General features: G+C 39.5%; 1 protein-coding gene across 13 annotated transcripts in view; it reads right to left on the reverse strand.

Moving 5' to 3' along the window:
• The window catches only part of kmt2d (lysine (K)-specific methyltransferase 2D), a 144865-nt gene that overhangs the window by 62912 nt on the left and 60892 nt on the right, over nt 1-21061 (reverse strand). For 12 of the 13 annotated variants that reach the window (XM_078431613.1, XM_078431623.1, XM_078431612.1 and 9 more), the window contains 6 exons: nt 17598-17769; nt 15754-15852; nt 9045-9092; nt 4524-4661; nt 2745-2933; nt 412-523 (listed from right to left, as the gene is read on the reverse strand). In XM_078431613.1, the coding sequence (XP_078287739.1) occupies nt 412-523; nt 2745-2933; nt 4524-4661; nt 9045-9092; nt 15754-15852; nt 17598-17769 (758 nt within the window). The remainder of the gene's footprint in view (nt 1-411; nt 524-2744; nt 2934-4523; nt 4662-9044; nt 9093-15753; nt 15853-17597; nt 17770-21061) is intronic. The other variant, XM_078431622.1, reaches the window with a different exon arrangement.

Here is a 21061-nt window from a genome sequence, read left to right on the forward strand (position 1 = left end):
CAATGAAGCTTTTTAGCCAATGGTGTAAGCAGGGTTGTCAGCACAAACACAGCAGGAAATGATCACCATGCTGAGGTGACAGGGCAACCTTTTAGTGGTTAATTTCAGGAGTACTCCTGCACATTCTTCATAATGGGCTCCCTAAATTTGCACCATTTCTTCATTGCAAGTATATACTCTACAGATACAGCTGGCTGGGAAAAACCTTGAGAAGACACGATGAACATATGACATTACACAATGTTCAATTTGCAAGCTGTTTTCCTTGCTTTTCCCGAGGCTCTTTCTGCAGCACATGTTGGGACTATGATCGGAGAAGCAAAATTGAGCTCTCATAGCAGCTTCAAACCTGTTAATAATCACTAGCATTCTTTGTAAGGAGACCAAAAATAAAATCATGAAAAAAATTACCTGCTTTCAAGAAATGGTGACCGACAGACATTGGGAAAAGACTCTCCTGATGCACATGAAGCCTGTGCCAGCGAACCACCAAGAGCAAGTTGCCCAACAGCTACTGCCCCTCCTAAGAAATATAACAGAAAATAGAATCCCTACTTAGGTCCAAGATGCACAAGGTACACAGAGAAAATAAGTGGAAGTAGCCCAACAAATGTCTTGAGTTGTATGCAGTTTACATTACCTATTGCTTCAGCTACTAACAGCTACTGTGAATTCAAACGTGATAGTAAACTTTCGTTAGCCATGATTGATTGTCCATGACTATCTCCTTCAATTAACATTTCCACTGTGTCCAAATTGTCACTTTGTTCCAGATTTCCGTACTACCAGGAATTCTTCCCAATTTATACACAATTCTCGATTATTTTCAAGTCAATCAAATCATCCTATCGAAGGTATTTAGTCACAAAATGCTGGAGTAACTCAGCGGGTCAGGCAGCATCTCGGGAGAGAAGGAATGGGCAACGTTTCGGGTCGAGACCCTTCTTCAGAAAATCATCCTATCAACTCTTTTTCTCCAAAGCATGTTACCCATGCTTACCAAGCACTGAATAACTCAGTGTCATAATGACTTGTTACTTTGTTTTCTCTTAAGGCCAGCACATCCTTAATGTTGCTCCTCCAATGCTCATATATAATCATCAGGTAAGGAAATAGCCAGAGAGAGGAGTGTACTCAGGAAATATTTTGGGCATGTTAAACTTCCAGAAATATTTATTAGGGTCATACTTAGTTCTTTTTGGGTAGCATGCATGCAAAGAGGACGGAGCTGGAGCTTTTAAATATCAAGGTCGCAAACAGCCACATGGGAGAATCCACCGAGAACTGAAACGTCTGTGCGAAAAGGAAGGAGTTGGTGGCTGCAACAGGGACAGCTGTATATCTATACACTAAAACTCTCGTTTGTTTGTTTGTTTGTTCCTGAACTACAGCCAAATCGGTACACAATAGCGCGACAAATTTAGGCCCACCTTATTCACCGTCATCCCTTTGGTGCTGATGGAAGAAGTTTCATTGAAATCAGTGTTATATTTTAAATGTCATTCACATTTTAAAGTTTAAATCTCTCTCCTAGGGAGGGAGGGAGATAAGGGGGGGGGGGGGTTGAGGGGGAGGGGGAGGGAGGGGAGAGGACAGGGGAGTGGGCAGGGGGTGCAGCACCAATGCAGGGGAGGTTTGGGCCCAACGGGTCCACTTGGTCTAGTAGTTATAAAAATGGCAAGTATACTGAGATGCTTGGAATCTGCAGGGTCTCAGACACATAACCTAAATCCCAGAATAATGAACATGCAGGGGAAGAAAGGGCAAATAGCTAATAGTGTTGCTCCTCATTTTCACTGGGGTGCTAGCAAGTGGCCCAGATAGTAGGGGACTCTTTTAGTGGTACTCCCATTTCATAAAATAATGTATTTTGACAACCAACTATCCTAGCTAAAGCAACCTGCATTGTTAAGACCAAAGACAAGTTCTTTATTTCATATCATCTCAATATCGTCCAAGTCCTTTAAATTCAGGATCTCTTTTACTATCGCCAACAGTTCTCTTGCTCTCCTCTTCCACATTTTAGCAGATAAGGGGACTTTCAAACAGAATGAACTAAGTGCTTGGTGACAGAACAACTGTCAGGGACAGACTAGAGCAAGTGAACAAACGAGCAAGTAAATGAACAGGGAGAGAAAGAAATACAACAGGAAAAGTTGGCAGCCTGACAAAAGCTTTCCCAAGTCTCTGCATTAACCAGCACTAGTTCTTCCCAAACTAGTATTCTATTGAAATATAGCCGTAGGTAGCACTCACACACTAGCTGTATCTTTAATTGTGCATACAATCAAAGGAGAGACAGACTACAAAACCCCTAGGTAGGACATTTAAACTCAGCATTGCAGAACAGCATAAGGGAAAAGGAATAATGTGTTATTCTCTTGCACATTATTCTGATGTGCAAGAGAATTAAAAAGGGAAAAACTCAGTTTGCTGCCAAGTTGTTTGTTTAAATGGAAGATAGACACAAAAAGCTGGAGTAAATTAGCGGATCACTCAGCATCTCTGGAGAAAAGGGTGACTTTTCGGGTCGAGGCTGAAGAAGGGTCTCGACCCGAAACGTCACCTAAACCTTTTCTCCAGAGATGCTGTCTGACCCGCTGAGTTACTCCAGCTTTTTGTATCTATCTTCAGTTTAAACCAGCATCTGCAGTTCCTTCCTACAAATTCTATTAAATGGTCTAATACAGCTGCCTCGTGGTAGCTAAAACCTAACTATGTTAAAAAATACGTATTTATTTTACCAGAAAGAAGAGACTGCTGGCTTAATGAAGGTCTGATGAGTTCTCCTAACCCATGAGAAGTGAGAAGATGACTTTCGGAGACTGTTTTGACACTAGTCAGTGTTGATTCTGGAAGTGGATGATTTCCCTGTGATCCCAGAACATCAGTGAAGAGCTGCTGTACGTCTTTACTCTCCATTTGTGCCAGTTCTGATGAAGAAAGATGTAACATTGAAGCTGCTGCATCAATTAAATTATTCAACATATTCTAAACGTCAACATGCTAGAAACTTAATCAGATAAAAACATATAAATGAATACAATCCTTTGTCACCAACTCCTAATTGGTCCAATGCCTTCTTCAAGAATCAACTAGTTTTCAAAATGAACTTTCACAATCTGCCTTTGGGTGATTAGCATTGGCAAAACAATGCTACAATTCTCCCTCTCAAATACGTGGAAATAATACCTTAGGTACCGTGTCCTGGTGCCATATTCTATGTGGAATAAGTCGAAGAGTAGGAGGAAGGAGGGAGTGGAGCGAGGGAAACTGACCAAAAATTCCTCATTGGCAAGTTTAGTGCCAAGAGCAATAAAGCTTTTATCAAAGAAAAACATGCCAAGGCACTTCACATATTTGTTACCATGCAAACACTGACATCAAATACTATAAAAATAAATACCAAAGAGGTTGGTAAAAAATGCGGTTTAAAGCAAGCCCTGAAAGGAAATAAATACTAAAAAAAACGTAAGTGCTTTCTGGTTGCAGAGGGGTTTGAATTTCAGCACAACTAAAGGCAAAGTCAAAAGGAAATGTTATTTTGGAAAGTGAGGATGGCAAAGGGATATGCAAAACTGAATAATTTATCAAATGCCTTAAAGATTGAATGAGAAATCAAACAGCAGATGGGCTGCAGTAGAAATGGAGTCAACTGAGGTGATGAGATAGAAGCAAACCATCTTAGTGGGGGACAACACAAGATAAAAAGTTTAGCTTCAGAGGTTTATTGAAGTTACATGCTGCCTGATTGAGGCAGAGACCAAGGTTGGGAACGGGAACAGAATTTTTTATAAGGTATCGTAGCCTGTGACTGGAATCAAAGGCAATAACTTTGGTTCACCCTGCACGAACTGGAAGTAAGACTGCCAAACCGTAGACATTCAATACAACTGAGTAGAAAGTGAAATTATATCACATCATTGGCAACTTCAGTTATGGCTCTTTCCAGGGCCAAAGGGGTGATTGGAGAAATTCAAATTTAAAAATATGGAAAGGTAAACAGATTTGGAAGATAACACCACCTTCAAAGACTAGAGGGGGTCATTGGATATAGAAAAGTAGTTTGCAAGGACAGAGGTGTTAAGATTGATTTTTTAAAATAAAGAGAATTTGGTCTTTTTGAAAGAAAGCAAAATCAACATTTGAGGAAACAAAACCATTTATGTCAGTTGGCATACGAGTTATGTTATATATAAGCAAGTTATATGCCTGAATAAGCAAGTTCTAGAAATGTTTAAGGGTCCATATTAGGGAAAACAAGATGGGTTGAGTGAAAGGGAGAGCTAAATGGTCAGGGAAAGAAAAGTAGTTGAAAGTCCAACTCCAGGTGACTTGTCACTTTTAATCTTTTACTTCAGTTTTCTAAAATGTTATATGGACAAATATCAAAACTTTAAGAGAAAACATTGGACTGTAATTCTATACATCCTTAACTTGTAAAATGTAACTTCAACAAAACCCAAAAGCAATTCCAATCCAATCCACTCCAGGATCAGTTTCAAACAAATTCTAATACCTACCCTCTGTTACAATCTTGTCAAGATCAGAGCTGAGGGCACCCTCCACTGGAACATCATTAAAAGCGTGGTTTCGCTTTGAGCTCTCATCAGGATGACTGGATGAAAGCTCATCCGTAATGGATGAGACGTCAATCCCAGCTTAAAGAAAGGAGCACCATAAGTTACTGAACAGAATGTTTGGTAGCATGCAAACAAAATGGAGTTTAAATTTCAGTAACATAAAACAGATGGGAAATGGGAGAAAAATAATATTGAGGATGACTCCTCAAATATTAAGTTAAATATGAATAACGTTTTTTTCCCCAAAGGAAACAACAAAAATAGTTTTAAAAAATGATAAACACCTACTGATGTGGGAAATTAGTCAAATAAAAAATACAAATCCAAAATATGACATGACTGATACTGTTAACACTCACAACAACATAATGGCAGGTTTCAGTCTTAGGCTTGCTTATCAATCAAATTCATTAGCAGTCCTATTTCCACTCAAAATACAAGGTGGAGCACAACACAGCGAGACCCTTTATTCATGGTTGTGGAAACAGACTACGTACGCGCACAACATATTACAACAAACATTGCTTCATGTTAAGTGCAACACTGAAATTTAATGGCTTTGTCATCTTCAGCCCATGAAACGAAGGGAACAAAACTAAAAAATGAACTGCATGTGTAATTTAAAAGGTCCTTTTAGGAAGTGAACTAAAGCTCCCTCAGTGGCTCAGTTGATGAAATCAATGTCTAACAACTATCTAAACCAGTGATCTTGTGTGCTATTGCTTGCTTATAGTTGGAGCAGTATAAATGGCCTCTGTGCTCTCAAAATACCCTAAAAGGACTAAAATAAATACAAGCTAAGGATTTGCTATGAAATAATTTTCCTAATTTTTGTGAGATTTCAATAACAGTAATTAAAGCATGCACAACTTAGATTTCAAGAAGAAATCTACATTTCCCAAATTGTTATAAAGCTAGAAAGAAACTATAAAAATGTATAAAATGAGAATTAAATGTAGGAAATGCTCTAACTAGGTAGGTAAAGCTAACAACGGTACCATGTTCAATTTCTCAATGATTACCTGTCTGGGCAGATCAACTGTAAGTAATCATAAGAGAAAGAGGGCAGTATTTGGCATAGTGACAGCAACAAACATGAGCAATGCACCAGATAAACCCCAATCCTGAGAAATGTTGAGGCAATGCATTTGGGGAGGGCAAATAGAGTACATGACAAATAGTAAAATACAGAGGCATGGAAAAAGACCTCGAGGAGCATGCCCACCGTTTTCTGAAGGCAGCAGGGTAGTTAAGGTGGTGATTAAGAATGCTCAGAAGATACTTTTCTTTTCTTTACTGGCCGAGATACAAAATACAAGGCGAGGTATGGGGCAGGAAGGAAGGACAAAGTGCTCGCACTAACATAGCTTTAGGAGAAGAACCAAAAGGATTTTGCTGGGGCTGGAGAATTTCAGTTGTGAGGAGAGATTGGTTAAGCTCATGTTGCTTTCTTCGGAACAGTTGAAGTTTGGATTTAATTGAGGTGCATAAAATTATGACAGGCCTAGACAAACTTGATAAGACGGACCCAATTTCCTTACTAGAAAAGTCAGTAACTCAGGGACAAAGATTTTTTGGCAGCTGGTGAAATGACAGAGGAAAACCTTTCCACCTTGGAAGTAGAGGAGGTCTGGAATACACTCCCTCAAAAGATGACACCAGCAGAAATATTCAATTGCATTTAAGTACCACTGGGTCAGTACTGTGTTGTAGCCTTTAATGGTTACAGCCCAAGAGTTGGCAGTGGAATTAGACCACATAGCTATTTTTTTGGCCAGCATGGATACCTTGGAATTTCTGATTCCTTTAGAGTGGAACAAGAGGTGTCTACATATCAAGAAGAATGCATTTCATATGTGTGCTATTTCCCAGGAAGGCATCTCAACACCTTCACTCTGAATTAACTCCAATGTCTGCAGACACAAACTTTCACTTGCCAGTGTAACTTATTCCCAGATAGAGGCATTATTTGGAACTTGAGCTTTGTACGCATACAGTTAAATACTGGATTAGCCATCAATTTCTGAAGCTGGAACAAATATGTGAAATATCACAGCTCAGCAACTTCCTTGGGGTAGTAACTAACCAGGATAAATTGTGACTGAACTATCCTTGGTTACTAAATTAAGAGTAGATGCAAGTCCGACATTATTAGTCTCGCCATCGGATCAAATTAATTCTTGTGGAAAAACCTTTTCATACATGACTCTCGATTCTAAACCAAAAACAACCTGCCACCCAAAGGAAAAGTGCACAAATGAAAGCAGTCAGTTCGAGACATACGTTAAAAAAGCTCAGCATGTAAAACAAGGAAAACAAATAACTACCTTAAACATTTTGAATAGTTCCCAAATTATTTCCCTACTTAGACTTTTTCATTTTCATACACCGTTCAGCTTAAATCTCAGACCAGGTTCTGGACCACAGCTGGACATTTTCACGTTACTTTATAGAATACAACAAGCCAATCAAAACGTTCATGAACTATTTCCTATTGAATTGCCCACCTCCAAAAGAGGTTTGTCCTGATAAACACAAGATGGCTAGATTAACAACCAAACCAATGGGTCTGAAGAAGGGCCTCGACCCAAAAATCACCAATTCCTTCTCTCCAGAGATGTTGCCTGTCTCGCTGAGTCACTCCAGCTTTTTGTGTCTATCTTCGGTTTAAACCAATGACCCAATTATATTTTCAAACTACTAGTTATTAAAATTTGCTTTTGGAAAAAAAGTCCCAGTATCAAAACTAATGATGAATCAGATAAGTCCAATTCCTTGTGGAAGTACTTCTTTCATTATAATTCAGTTTGGTTACTGACAAATTTTCATTTTCGAAAAGTTTACCCGATTCGATACTGGTATCCCAGTTGAGCACATTATTTTCATGTAGGCTGGATTTTCTCATCTCCACATGAATTACAAAATAATTTGCAAGTTATTCTGATGGAATACAATGCTTAAAAGAAATCCAGCAATATAGTGAATTTCCGCTGACTATATTATAAAGAATTGAATGGAAGATAGATGTGGTGCCACCATGTCTTAAGGACATTCACAGGACACCAGTCAACACTTTCTATCAAACACCATCAATCGGTATAATTAGCAGAGTTCCAGATTTACACCTGCAACTTTCTTGTAATCTCAATGTTCCAACTCTCTACAGGACAGGTAACAAAATAAAATGGGATTTGCCAACAATCTCAAACAGTGAGATCAACTGCTTGTAGATCACAAAATGCTGGAGTAACTCAGCGGGACAGGCAGCATCTCTGGAGAGAAGGAATGGGTGACGTTTCGGGTCGAGACCCTTCAAGTGTCTCCACCCGAAACGTCACCCATTCCTTCTCTCCAGAGATGCTGCCTGACCCACTGAGTTACTCCAGCATTTTGTAATCTACCTTCGATTCAAACCAACATCTGCAGTTCTTTCCTACACATCAACTGCGTGTACATAGATTAGCTTGGATGCAATAGTATCGACTCTGAAATCTGGCAACATACTTCACTCTGTGCTAATAGTGCTGATCACAATTATATCCCCCTTATAAAAAAAGCTCCCAACCTCCTCTGCTGAATCCACCTGACCCTTCCTGACAAAGTCAAAAGGGTGCCGACAACTTTACTGTAATTCATTTTGAGTGGTCATTACCCAATTAAGTTGTGCAGCCCATTAATATTAGAGCACATCACGGCCAAGTCCAATGGTGAACTCGCCCAAAATTCACTATGGCACACAGGCGGTAGGGTAGATTGATGGTGATCAGCTGTGAGAGGAATGGAACACGACAACTGCAACCCATTTGAAATCAGCCATTTCACCACAGGCAAAGCTTCACATTTTAGATATTTAACAATCACTCCATTTCGTGCGATATCAACGTGGAGAACCATCATAACATTTTTATACAGGAGACTGAAAAAGCTTTGAACAAACTGCCAAATCAGCTGATAAATAAACACCATGGTGCAAAAAAAATCATTGTTTGCACATTTAATACAATGAGTAAAATTTGCACCAATAATCAGTGACAAACTTGTGCATGCTCAGTCTACCAATAATTGCCAAAAGACTCCCATGCCTCAAAAGTTTTTATATTCAACTCACTACACCTTTACAGCCATACAAATATTTGATTAAGTATGAACTATGACGCAGGACAATCTATGTTCACAATTGTTACTTCTGAGATATTTTGTGAATGCAAACTGATTTTGACATGCATTTTACAGACAAAATTTCAGAAGATTTAAGGCAGGAAAGCAAACAAAAAAAATTACGTTCACAATTGCAAAATAATTTTTTTTTTTAGCATTTGACCAGTAACTCGCTGAATAGACTGGTGATGTCACGCAAATATCCTCTATGAAAATGCAAGCAGACATACAAGCACCCAGGTACAAACTACTGATGTTAACACGTGAACACGCAAATAGTGGCGAGAGGGTCTGACTGCTTACCAAAGGGAGAGAGGGAGCTGTCTGCCTGGAAAGGACTGAGATCGAAACCTAAAAACCCAAAAGTACAATAAAAACAAAAGGGTAAAAATGAACAGTAGCAAGAAAAAGCCATTTACTCTTTCCAACCATGAGTCCACAACCATCCCTGTGCGACGACACAGCCCATTCACTGTGCCCAGACCAAACAAGTTTCATGACAAACATCAAAGTGCTACGGAACATTCCAGGGTCTCTACCGTTATCAGTATGTTAGCCAAAAAACTTACATTCTAGGAATAACTGTAGTCAGTGTAGTTAACCAAACTGCAAACAGACTAATATACTCATAAATAAATAAATGGACATGAGCAAATGGGTCCTAGTCTGACATTTACAGTCAAATCATCAGCTAAATGCACATTTACAAAGCCCATAAGTGGATATCCAAGCTGCTGTATTAGCAGTGCAAATAGTAGTCCAAGCTCTACAATCAAATTGATAGAAAGTTGGATGTCGATAACTGTGGCTACAGCCCAATTCAGGGAATTTTCTTCCTGGAAAAGGGTCAATAGTAATCAACTTAAGTTTTAAAGAGATGGAAATGGAAACATCGCAAACAAAGTGACTTTAAAGCAAGATTAAAAGACTGCAGAAGAAAAATATTAATACACAATATTAAAAAGCAGCATAACTTTACTGTTTCAACCACTGCCCTTAAATTATTGCCCAGGAGTAATATATTCTAAGACATAATTATAAATGCAATTGCCTTGTTAATTTTCAACAATGGCAATGAGGATGTTTCATTATGCCCTGTCTTTCCATAGGTACCCACACCATTTCAACAAAGTAGAATGATACCAAAGAGTAAGCAAGAAGACAAAGTCCCCTAGCTCGTTTCTGTGAGCCACAAATAATTGTGAAAACGAGGAAAACAAGGAGCTTGAAAAATTAAAAAATGCTGGAAACTAGACCATCGATTTAAAATGAAATAACCTCTCCGAAAATCAGACATTGCAGGAAGCTTAATTTTTTTAAAGCGCATGCCAATTTTTCACTCCCACTCTGACCCCCTGCATTGGCATAACAAAGCACATCAGAAGCTTGAGAACAACAACACATCTTTCATCTGGGCATGTTGCAGCAACCTTGACTCAATATCAGATTCTACAACTTCAGGACACTCACTTTCTCGGTTTGCGTTAGAACTGTTGAGTTCTGTTGTAGGTCCATCTGTTACATTAACCCAGACTTTCTCTCTGCATTAGCACTGGTTAACCCACTGGGCAGTTCCTCCAGCTCTACATTTTGCAGCTCTTGCATTCCTTTGTTGCTCTCTCTCTCTCTCTCTCTCTTTCTCTAAATATCCTCATTAAAGTCTCAACGGGTTCACTTTATTTAGTTTATCTACACCATGACTGGCCTCATCACACAAGAGATGATCTCTTTTTTCATCCATTTACACCTTCCATTCTCCCTGCAACTTATCGTTTTCTCTTTTCCCCAGTTCTGACAATTTTTTTACTCAAAACATAAACTATTTTTTGTTCCAAGAGGCAGCCTGACCTGCTGAGTGATTTCAGTACAGGTGCTCCACGGCTTACGATGTTTCGACTTGCCATATTTTGATTTTGCGATGGTGCAAATGGCAGCGACCCGGTAGCGAGCCGCCCCTCGCTTCCGGCCATGCATTTCGACTTACAATACTTTCGGTTTCCAATGGGTTTCTCGGAACGGAACCCCATCGGAAGCTGAGGAGCACCTGTATTTTGCATTGATTATAATTTTTTAATTGCTCTGGGAAAATTAGAAAATTGCATAAAACTAGATTAGATCCTCATTTCTAAATTTAAACTGTTTCATGATATAGATTAAATGTGGGAATGCATACTAGGTACTGGATTTCTATCTCTTAAAATATATATTTGCCACTTTCCTGTGGTCCAGCTTCAAACATTCACGGACATTTCTAATGGCCGGCTGCCAAGATAGAACAAACTTAGTACAAACTCTAGTACAACCTGCAGCAAATGGTCCAAGCCATACAACCCAAAACATAGTGCGTAGCTTCTACGTTCCTCCAGTTAATCAAGGGGCATTTAAGGCTGCCTCAAAGTAACTTCACCGAGACCAGAAAACGAATGGATGAAATGCCTGACTTTTATTTTAAGAAAAAGAAACCTTTAAGCCTGCTCTATCATTTATTAAGATCATGGCTAAGCTGACTTGCAACTCGACTCCACATTCCCATCCACCTTCAGTTACATCTCAGCCCCTTGCTTGTCAAGAATCTATCTCTACCTTCAAAATGTTGCCCCTCGTGGAAGAGCATTAAGGGTTCACGATCCCCCAAAAATCTCTGCATTAAATTAAAAATATTTAAAAATAATTTTCAAACCACTTATTTTTAAACGGTGCACAGTTCTACAATTTTTGCCACGAGGAAATATTCTTTCCATGTCTGCATTCAATACACTAGAATAAAGGCTGGCGAAAGGCAATTAACAGAAGTTCTAAGTACATCTTCAAAGAAAGACCAATAAACTCCTGGAAAGCTTGACTGTGTCAGCGAGCATGAAACACATGATGGGCATTTTTATTTCTTCTATATTGATAATGGAACTCAAGACTGTTCAGCATTCACAAAATCTCCACGTAACATATATTTATTTTTAAATTCTTGATATTCCTTTTCATGTTTTGTTATTCATCTAGTCAATCACTAACTTCATCATTAACATAAATATCAAATATGAGAAAGACAAAATATCTTTGGCACTTGGTCAAGGCTACAAGGGTGATTTCAGTGCATTTACAAGCTTTACAGAATGAAAGGTTATCATTGAAATGAGTTTGTTTTATGGGAAGAAATAATTTGAGATTAAAAAGCAGATTGATCAGACCAAATGTACCAGAAACAAAGGATAAGCAAATATACACAAGGCACCCAATGTCAATGTGGAATGGCAACAGGTGCCCCAGGAGTCAGCAGGCAACCAATTTCCAGAGCCCAAGGAGAGGCTTCAAAATCAAATACCAGGCCAGAAAATAGACTTCAGGCCTCACAAGCAAAACTATACCTTCATGGGAAGGAGAATAGAACAGGAAGCAGCAAGTTAGTGAATACTACATGGACAACGTGCTTTTGAAAATGGGAATGTAGGTGTTTGCTAAAGGCGCATCACATTACTCAACTCCCTGAGCCTTACCTTCCTCTGTCCCTCACCTCATCTCTTCCACTTTAGAACTCAACTCTCAACACCTCCACCTTTCTCAGTATTTCTGTTGAATGCTCAATGAATGCACTGCAGGTTAAAGGGCGGGGAATGTAGAGGGGGATGGGGTTGAGAGAAAGAGACAGACACAGAGTTGCAGTGGAGGACTATGGGACCGACAAAAGGTGGATATGAACATTTATATGTACCAATGCATGCAAAGTTCAAACCAATTGTTTAAGTTACCAATAAAAGAGGCAAGTTGAGTGTTCCATTTAGTGAGATGGAAGGTTATAGGAAAAGCTGAGCAGAAGCAGTGACATATATACTCAATGTCATGATGATGAACCTGGGATCAGTAAGTAGAAATAGTGGGGTACCGCAAGGCTCGGTGCTGGAACCGCAGCTATTTACAATATACATTAATGATTTGGATGAAGGGATTAAAAGTACCATTAGCAAATTTGCAGATGATACAAAGCTGGGTGGTAGTGTGAACTGTGAGGAAGATGCTATGAGGTTGCAGGGTGACTTGGACAGGTTGTGTGAGTGGGCGGATGCATGGCAGATGCAGTTTAATGTGGATAAGTGTGAGGTAATCCACTTTGGTGGTAAGAATAGGAAGGCAGAGTATTATCTGAATGGTGTTAAGTTAGGAAAAGGGGATGTACAACGAGATCTGGGTGTCCTAGTGCATCAGTCACTGAAAGGAAGCATGCAGGTACAGCAGGCAGTGAAGAAAGCCAATGGAATGTTGGCCTTCATAACAAGGGGAGTTGAGTATAGGAGCAAAGAGGTCCTTCTGCAGTTGTACAGGGCCCCAGTGAGACCGCACCTAGAGTACTGTGTGCAGTTTTGGTCTCCAAATTTGAGGAAGGATATGCTTGCTATTGAGGGCGTGCAGCATAGGTTTACTAGGTTAATTCCCGGAATGGCGGGACTGTCATATGTTAACCATATAACCATATAACAATTACAGCACGGAAACAGGCCCGTTCGGCCCTACCAGTCCACGCCGACCACTTTCTCTGACCTAGTCTCATCTACCTGCTCTCAGACCATAACCCTCCAATCCCCTCCCATCCATATACCTATCCAATTTACTCTTAGATAATAAAATCGAGCCTGCCTCCACCACTTCCACCGGAAGCTCATTCCACACAGCCACCACCCTCTGAGTAAAGAAGTGACCCCTCATGTTACCCCTAAACTTTTGTCCCTTAATTCTGAAGTTATGTCCCCTTGTTGGAATCTTCCCCACTCTCAAAGGGAAAGCCTACCCATGTCAACTCTGTCCGTCCCCCCTAAAATTTTAAAAACCTCTATCAAGTCCCCCCTCAACCTTCTACGCTCCAAAGAATAAAGACCCAGCCTGTTCAACCTCTCTCTGTAGCTTAAGTGCTGAAACCCAGGCAACATTCTAGTAAATCTCCTCTGTACCCTCTCCATTTTGTCGACATCCTTCCTATAATTTGGCGACCAGAACTGCACACCATACTCCAGATTTGGCCTCACCAATGCCCTGTACAATTTCAACATTACATCCCAACTTCTATACTCGATGCTCTGATTTATAAAGGCAAGCATACCAAACGCCTTCTTCACCACCCTATCCACATGAGATTCCACCTTCAGGGAACAATTCCCAGATCCCTCTGTTCCACTGCATTCCTCAATTCCCTACCATTTACCCTGTACGTCCTATTTTGATTTGTCCTACCAAAATGCAGCACCTCACACTTATCAGCATTAAACTCCATCTGCCATCTTTCAGCCCACCCTTCCAAAAGGCCCAAGTCTCTCTGTAGACTTTGAAAATCTAATATGTTGAAAGACTGGAGCGACTAGGCTTGTATACACTGGAATTTAGAAGGATGAGAGGGGATCTTATCGAAACATATAAGATTATTAAGGGGTTGGACACGTTAGAGGCAGGAAACATGTTCCCAATGTTGGGGGAGTCCAGAACAAGGGGCCACAGTTTAAGAATAAGGGGTAGGCCATTTAGAACAGAGATAAAGAAAAACGTTTTCAGTCAGAGAGTTGTGAATCTGTGGAATTCTCTGCCTCAGAAGGCAGTGGAGGCCAATTCTCTGAATGCATTCAAGAGAGAGCTAGATAGAGCTCTTAAGGATAGCGGAGTCAGGGGGTATGGGGAGAAGGCAGGAACGGGGTACTGATTGAGAATGATCAGCCATGATCACATTGAATGGCGGTGCTGGCTCAAAGGGCCAAATGGCCTCCTCCTGCACCTATTGTCTAAATAGGTGATGGGTCACACATAAGCGCATTGAGGAAATCAGTCCAAACACCACTACCAGTCTCCAGTAGCATCTCCTCCTCCCCAGACTCTTTCACAACTGGACTTGTGTTCTCCATCTCAAAGTCCAAACACTTGATCTACAACAACAAATCTGAAGTTCCTCAAACTCATTTTCTGCAGTTGCACAATTTTAGAATAGTGAAAATACAGATGATCTTTTAGCCAATTTGTGGCAACACTAAGTAGAGCTTTTCTTTTTCAAAAAAAGCAATCGGTGGAGTTATAAAGCTAGAGGTAGCAGAAAGCAAGCAACAAGACCAGTATTACCCCCTCCAAAACAGGTGACGCTGTGAACAGTGCCACCAATTTTGAAATCTGTCTGAATTGCCAGAGTTAAGCTCATACAATAAGCGCCTTGTATGGAAACTGAAAGTGAAGACCCAATAAAAAGTCACTGTAAAGTTTAATCAAAATGTGAAACCAAACCAGACATAAATATAGTTACAATGGAAAAGTAGTAGATTTAAGTGATGCCTTAGTGATTTAAGTGATCGCTGCAAGTAATGGTAGTGCTGTAAAATTAAATTGGTTTATTTCAGACATCCTATTGTCGACAACAAGTGGTGCAATGAAAACAATAGCATGGTGAAGGCATAACAAAGCTCTTTTCAAACTGCTTCAATATTGTGCTTGTGCACCGACTTCACGAGGTTGTAGTTGAGTCTCCCATGAACAGGGCTAAGAATGTAGCTATATTTCCTTGGTCTGCTAATGCCTTATGATCTACAGAAACTCTCCAAACATCTGTAGGGTTTCTATTTGACCAATGTGTGTTACATTCACTTCCCAAAGGATACGTCCCACTACCCCAAGTTTAGAAAACTTAACAACAAGACAAATTTTGGCAGAAATCTGCAAATTCTTTTCTGTAACAATAAAGACCCCTATATTCTGGAAGGATTCTGTGGTACATTGTTACAGTTCAACAGTTTATCATAATTACAATTGTTAAATTGATTGATAATTTATTTAATTTTGAATTTAATTCAAAAGCTTTTGTACTGTACACTTGTTCTCATATTTATAATCTTGAAATCTTATCGGAAGACAACCTGGTTCAGGTTTTACTACAAAGTGCTACCTAAACCCGAAAATGAGGAAAATAGAGCTGCAAGAGCATTCTGTTTAGTCCACAAAAAGAATAATTAAATACAACTACAAAATTAAATATTTTGTCAACGTTTTGACTTACCTATTCCATCTGGCTGAGTTTCTTCAGGTTTAGGTGGGTCATCTGGAATTGGATCTCCATTATGTTCGATGGGGCCTTGGATTGTCTTTGCATCAGGAACTGCCAAAATTAAATGAAAACGGTAGCTTAGCTTAGTTTAGAGATATAGCGTGGAAACAGGCCCTGCAGCCCACACCGACCATTGATCACCCGTACACTAGTTCTATGTCCTACATACAAGGGGCAATTGATAAAAGCCAATTAACCTACAAATTTGCATGTCTTTGGAATGTGGGAGGAAATCGGGGCACCCGGAGAAAACCCACGCGGTCACAGGGAGAATGTACAAACTCCACACAGACAGCACCCAGGGTCAGGATCCAATCCAGGTCTCTGCTACTGCCCTTCAGTAATAGATTTTTAAAAAATATTTTTAACACCAATCAAGAGGGAAATTGAACTAACTGGAATCGGAAATATTTTCCTTCTCAATTTACCAACCAATTGGCAGAACTTTTTATTTGGTGAGCAAAGTAGAGGTACTGCATAATTTTTTTTTTTTTTTTGCATCCTCAGGTGACCGATTAGCATCACCACTTGAGTGATCGGCTTAAGTGGTTAGGATTTATTTAATATTCTTAGAAGATACCATGGTTGTATTTATTATTCAAGCTGATGAAAGATTATCAACTTGAAATGTTTCTTCTGTTTCTCTCTCCCCAAAAGGTTCCTGATCTACTGAATATTTCTTGTATTCTGTGTTTTTATTTTAGATATCCAGCACCTGCAGTTCTTTGCTTTGAAGCAATATATCGTCCCCAAAAAAAGGCACCAATCAGGTGAACTATTCCAAAATAGGTGACGCTGAGCTTTTCTAGTGCTGTTGTGGCTGTACATATGTAAGTGGAAAATCAATATTGCGTTTTCCATCAAACTACAATCTTATGAAATCTTATGGATGGTGGGAAGGCTTTAAGGAGTAAAACACTGCCTCATTATTATCAAAATATGAAGCTTCTGTCCTGGTCTAATATATGGCGTAAGCCACATCTTTGCCCATCCAAAAACAAAACTCAAGAACAGTAGTGCCCTTGACGGTTTCGGGGGAAATAGCCGAGAACTCTTAAGATGGTTATTGCACCAAACAGTGAAATAGTGCAAATGTTATCTGCAAACACACAAGAGCTTCATAATCAAATCATCAGTGAAGAGTCCCACTCATAATTTTATAAGGGAAAATCATCGATGATGATTAAACCCAGAATGATTCCCTATGAAATACCAGCAGAAATTGCTCTGGGGACAGCAATTGGCTTCTGACAACCAAAATACCTCCCTGCAAATCGAAAGTGTTGGATCATTTTCGCTTTAATCCAGTTTTGCTAAAACTCAAATACTGCCTTCATACACTTCCAGCTAGCCTAAACTCTCGTTCAGTATTCAAGCTATTGCATTTACATCTGGAGCCACATAGTTGTGGCAACAGAACAATAAATAGATTATTGATAAGACAGTATTAATTGATGAGACTGCTGTTAAGTATATTTAATTGATAATTAGAAAGTCAAAATAGTAATTGTTTTAGGTTTTTTTTGTTTTGGTTTTGTTCTAAATGAATATCTTGGGAAATGACCCGCCCAAAAGGTTCTGAAATGCAGTCCACTTGCTTACTATTAACTTACACTGAATTTGATCACTGAATGGAACAACACCGAGTTGACATTGAACTGTTAGACAGTTATTTCAAAACCAAAATATTAACTCAGAATTCTAACATTTTACAATCGTTGATCTTTTACTATTCATGTCAATACCCAGAATTGAAATATATTCACAATTAGCAATGACTGTTGCCAAGCCCTCACCCCTCTCCAGGACTCCATCATGCTTTTCATCCGTTGGGTCCTTCTGCTGAGGTGCTGGCTCCGATTGAGAGGTGCCTTGTGGAAATTCAGTGCTTTCACTGTCAGAGAAACCCTCTGAGCTGAGGCAAACTTTCCGACTGCTGTCCAGCAGTGACTTTCCAAAGAACGCTTCCTGTCAGATATGGAAGGTTAAGAAAAAAATCTCGGCTAACCTACAAATCATTACGGAAAATAAAATGTGTGAACACGTTGAATTAATTTTCATTGCCTAATATGAGAAACCTCAATTTTAAATATGGATGTAATTTACAACAAATGTAAATTACCTACCTTGGGTACTATTATCCCAATAACTAACCAAACGGAGTATCGAGCAGAAACCATAAACAAGATGTTCTAAATCAATTAATCAAGATTTCAACAGAAATTCCCAAAAGGAAGATTTGTAGGTGCATCTTTTCCTAAAATCCCACATCATCCTGATTTGGACATGCATGGTTGTTTCTTCTTCGCTGCTGGGTCAAAATCTTGGAGCTTTACCACAGGGATTGAATGCTGCAGTTTAAAACAACAGCTCAGCAGCTCATCAAGGGTAATTTTGGATGGGCAATAAACAGCAACCTTGCCAGCAACATTCAAACTCAGGAACAGATAAAAACCTGGAGTCAGAGTACAGACTTACATTAGAGTTTAGGATAAAGATGTCAGATGAAATGAACCATTCTCTAACCTACCTCGTAGATAGGTGCTACCTATTTTGGCCCACACCTCCTTTACTCCATTTACCTTCTTCATTCATATGAACAATTCTATTTGAATTCCTCCAAATAAGATGTCTGGAGATCTTACTCATAAAATTCTATGTCATTTAACAAAAAAAAACCCAAAAAAATGGGTGGGGAAAAGATCATCTTAAACTCTTCAAATAGCAGAATTGTCCATATTCTTGTCCATATTCAAAGTTAACTTGGAAATGAAAATAAATAGCTGGATCAAAACCTGACTAGAAATGATGTAGGACAGAGAAGGTGACTAATAATGGATTTAAACCAGAGGAGGAAGACGGCAAACAGAAAAAAAAGGGGTAGCAGATGGAATCCAACTCAGCTATAACCTGACCAACCAGCCAGTTGTAGTGCTGCAACATGAAGTCTCATGTTAGTCTAATCCCTTAGTGGTGTCATCAGTTTAAAACAAGAAAACAATGCTTTATACAATGCTTTGATGCAACTCACTTATAATCATTACATTCGCTGGTAAGAACAATTTTGCATATAAATACCGAGATACGCAAATATTAATACAAAGTTAATAAAGAGATGCAATTAATAAGCAATACAATAGAAAATGCACAATAGCCACTACAAACAGTATCTAATTAAACACCAATTATAATGCACATATTCATTAAAAATCATTATTCGTGTAAACCACCAAAGTTGCCTCAAACCTGCCTGTGGGATCTTGGTGCACAGAGAATAGCAAATGCATTTGGCAACACAAGTCACAATATTTCAGTTATTCATTGTATGTGAAGTGCTTTGAGACATTTGAGACACATGATAAGATAACAACACTCTTAACACGAAGAGCCTCTGAATTTGGGAGGCGAGCAAGAAAAGTGGGAAAGGAAGTTTTAAAGATTACACAGTACACACAAGACTAAATTAAAATGTACAATTCATGTAACTGTTGAGTCACAGCCTTTTGGGACAAAAGTAAACAGAATGTTAAATCAATTCATGCTATAAATAAATCATTTAGAACACTAGCAGCTACAAAGTCTAGGTTGACAGAACTGAGGATCTGGCAGGATCAAAACAGTGTCCTTTTTGAAGCAGAGTAAATTCCATGAAACCTGCAGGCTACACACAGCAAGGAATTAGACAACGTTACAAGTGCTTCTTAAATGAAGCCGTCTTTCACCACCATCACTATTCTCACCAAAGAGTAACAAAAATGTGTGCATCATCTCTTTGACTATGATCTCCTGATTACCTTTAATAACATATAGTAATCGTCCTCAATTAAGAACATTTAAAGTTTAGGTAAAAAGGCATCTGAAATCAGAGTAGCACCTTTGCCTAGGTACAGGTAATTATTTTGTCAAATGGAGTGATCTCCATACTTGGCGCCTCAACAAATCTAATTTTTATAGAACACACTCAGTTTGCGCAAATGCAACAAGTACTGCCCCTACCCCACGCCGATGTAACTGGCCCGGCCCCCTTTCAACGTCAATGCAGCCACTCGGACTTGATTTTGCGCCAATGCGGCCGCTCAGACTTGGTTTCGTGCCAACGCAACCCTTCAGACTCTGCTTTGCGCCAGTGCAACCCTATAGACTCTGCTTTGCGCCAGTGCAACCTTAGACTCTGCTTTGCGCCAGTGCAACCCTTCAGACTCTGCTTCGCGCCAATGTAACAGCTCAGGCTCTGTTTCGCACAAATGCAACCACTCAGATTCAGTTTCCCGGCAATGCAATAAGACGCAGTTTTGCACCAATGCAACCCCTCAGATGCAAATTTTGCGCCAATGCAGCCGCTAAGACAGTTTTGCGCCAAATGCAACTGCTTGGGTGCTATTTTGCATCAATGCAGCCGCTAAGAGTTTTGTGCCAACGTAACCGCTCCGATGTAATTTTGCATCAATGCAACCGCTAAGATGCAGTTTTGCGCCAATGTAACTGCTCAGATGTAATTTTACATAAATGCAACCAGTAAGACACAGTTTTGCGCCAATGCAACTGCCAAGACAAAGTTTTGCGCCAATACAAACGCTCAGACGCAGTTTCGTGCCAAGACACTGCTCAGTCAATTTTGTGTCATTGCAACCGCTCGGCCTAGATTTGCGTCAATCTAACCACTCAGCCCAGTTTTGCGCCAATGCAAACCACACAACCCAACTTTGCACAAATTCAAACTGCACAGTCCAAATTGGCGCCAATGCATCTAGCCTAATTTTGCACTAATGCACTAAGACCCACTCAACAGCGATGCAACCGGTCCAACCCCCTCCTGTGCCAATGCAACCAACCAGAAAGCCTGAGCGTAAAACGTAAATGATCATGTCCCTTTCACAACAGTACACAGGGTTAGAGCTTTATATGGAAATTTAAAAAATATTTAAAAGGTTATATGAAATGGAATGAAGTATTTTATACTTTCATTGCTTCCCAATCAGAAAAAGACTTAACCAAGAATGCAATTAAGAAAACTGTCGAACATTCACAAGAATAGAAGATAGTACATTTTAGATTTCATTACTGGTGTGACACTATTAGGCTGATTTAAACTTGAAGCAACAATACATTGATGAGGCTCTGGGGTAAAGCTGAAATTGGAAACTTATACCATGATCCTGAATCTGAGCATTTATAAAGACCAATGACCATCAGTTTCAGTTAACAGTCTGCAACAACCAGGAACAAATGTATACTTTGCCCTCATGAACCTGTAATAATG

This window comes from Rhinoraja longicauda, chromosome 42, assembly GCF_053455715.1.
Source record: "Rhinoraja longicauda isolate Sanriku21f chromosome 42, sRhiLon1.1, whole genome shotgun sequence".
Taxonomy (NCBI): domain Eukaryota; kingdom Metazoa; phylum Chordata; class Chondrichthyes; order Rajiformes; family Arhynchobatidae; genus Rhinoraja; species Rhinoraja longicauda.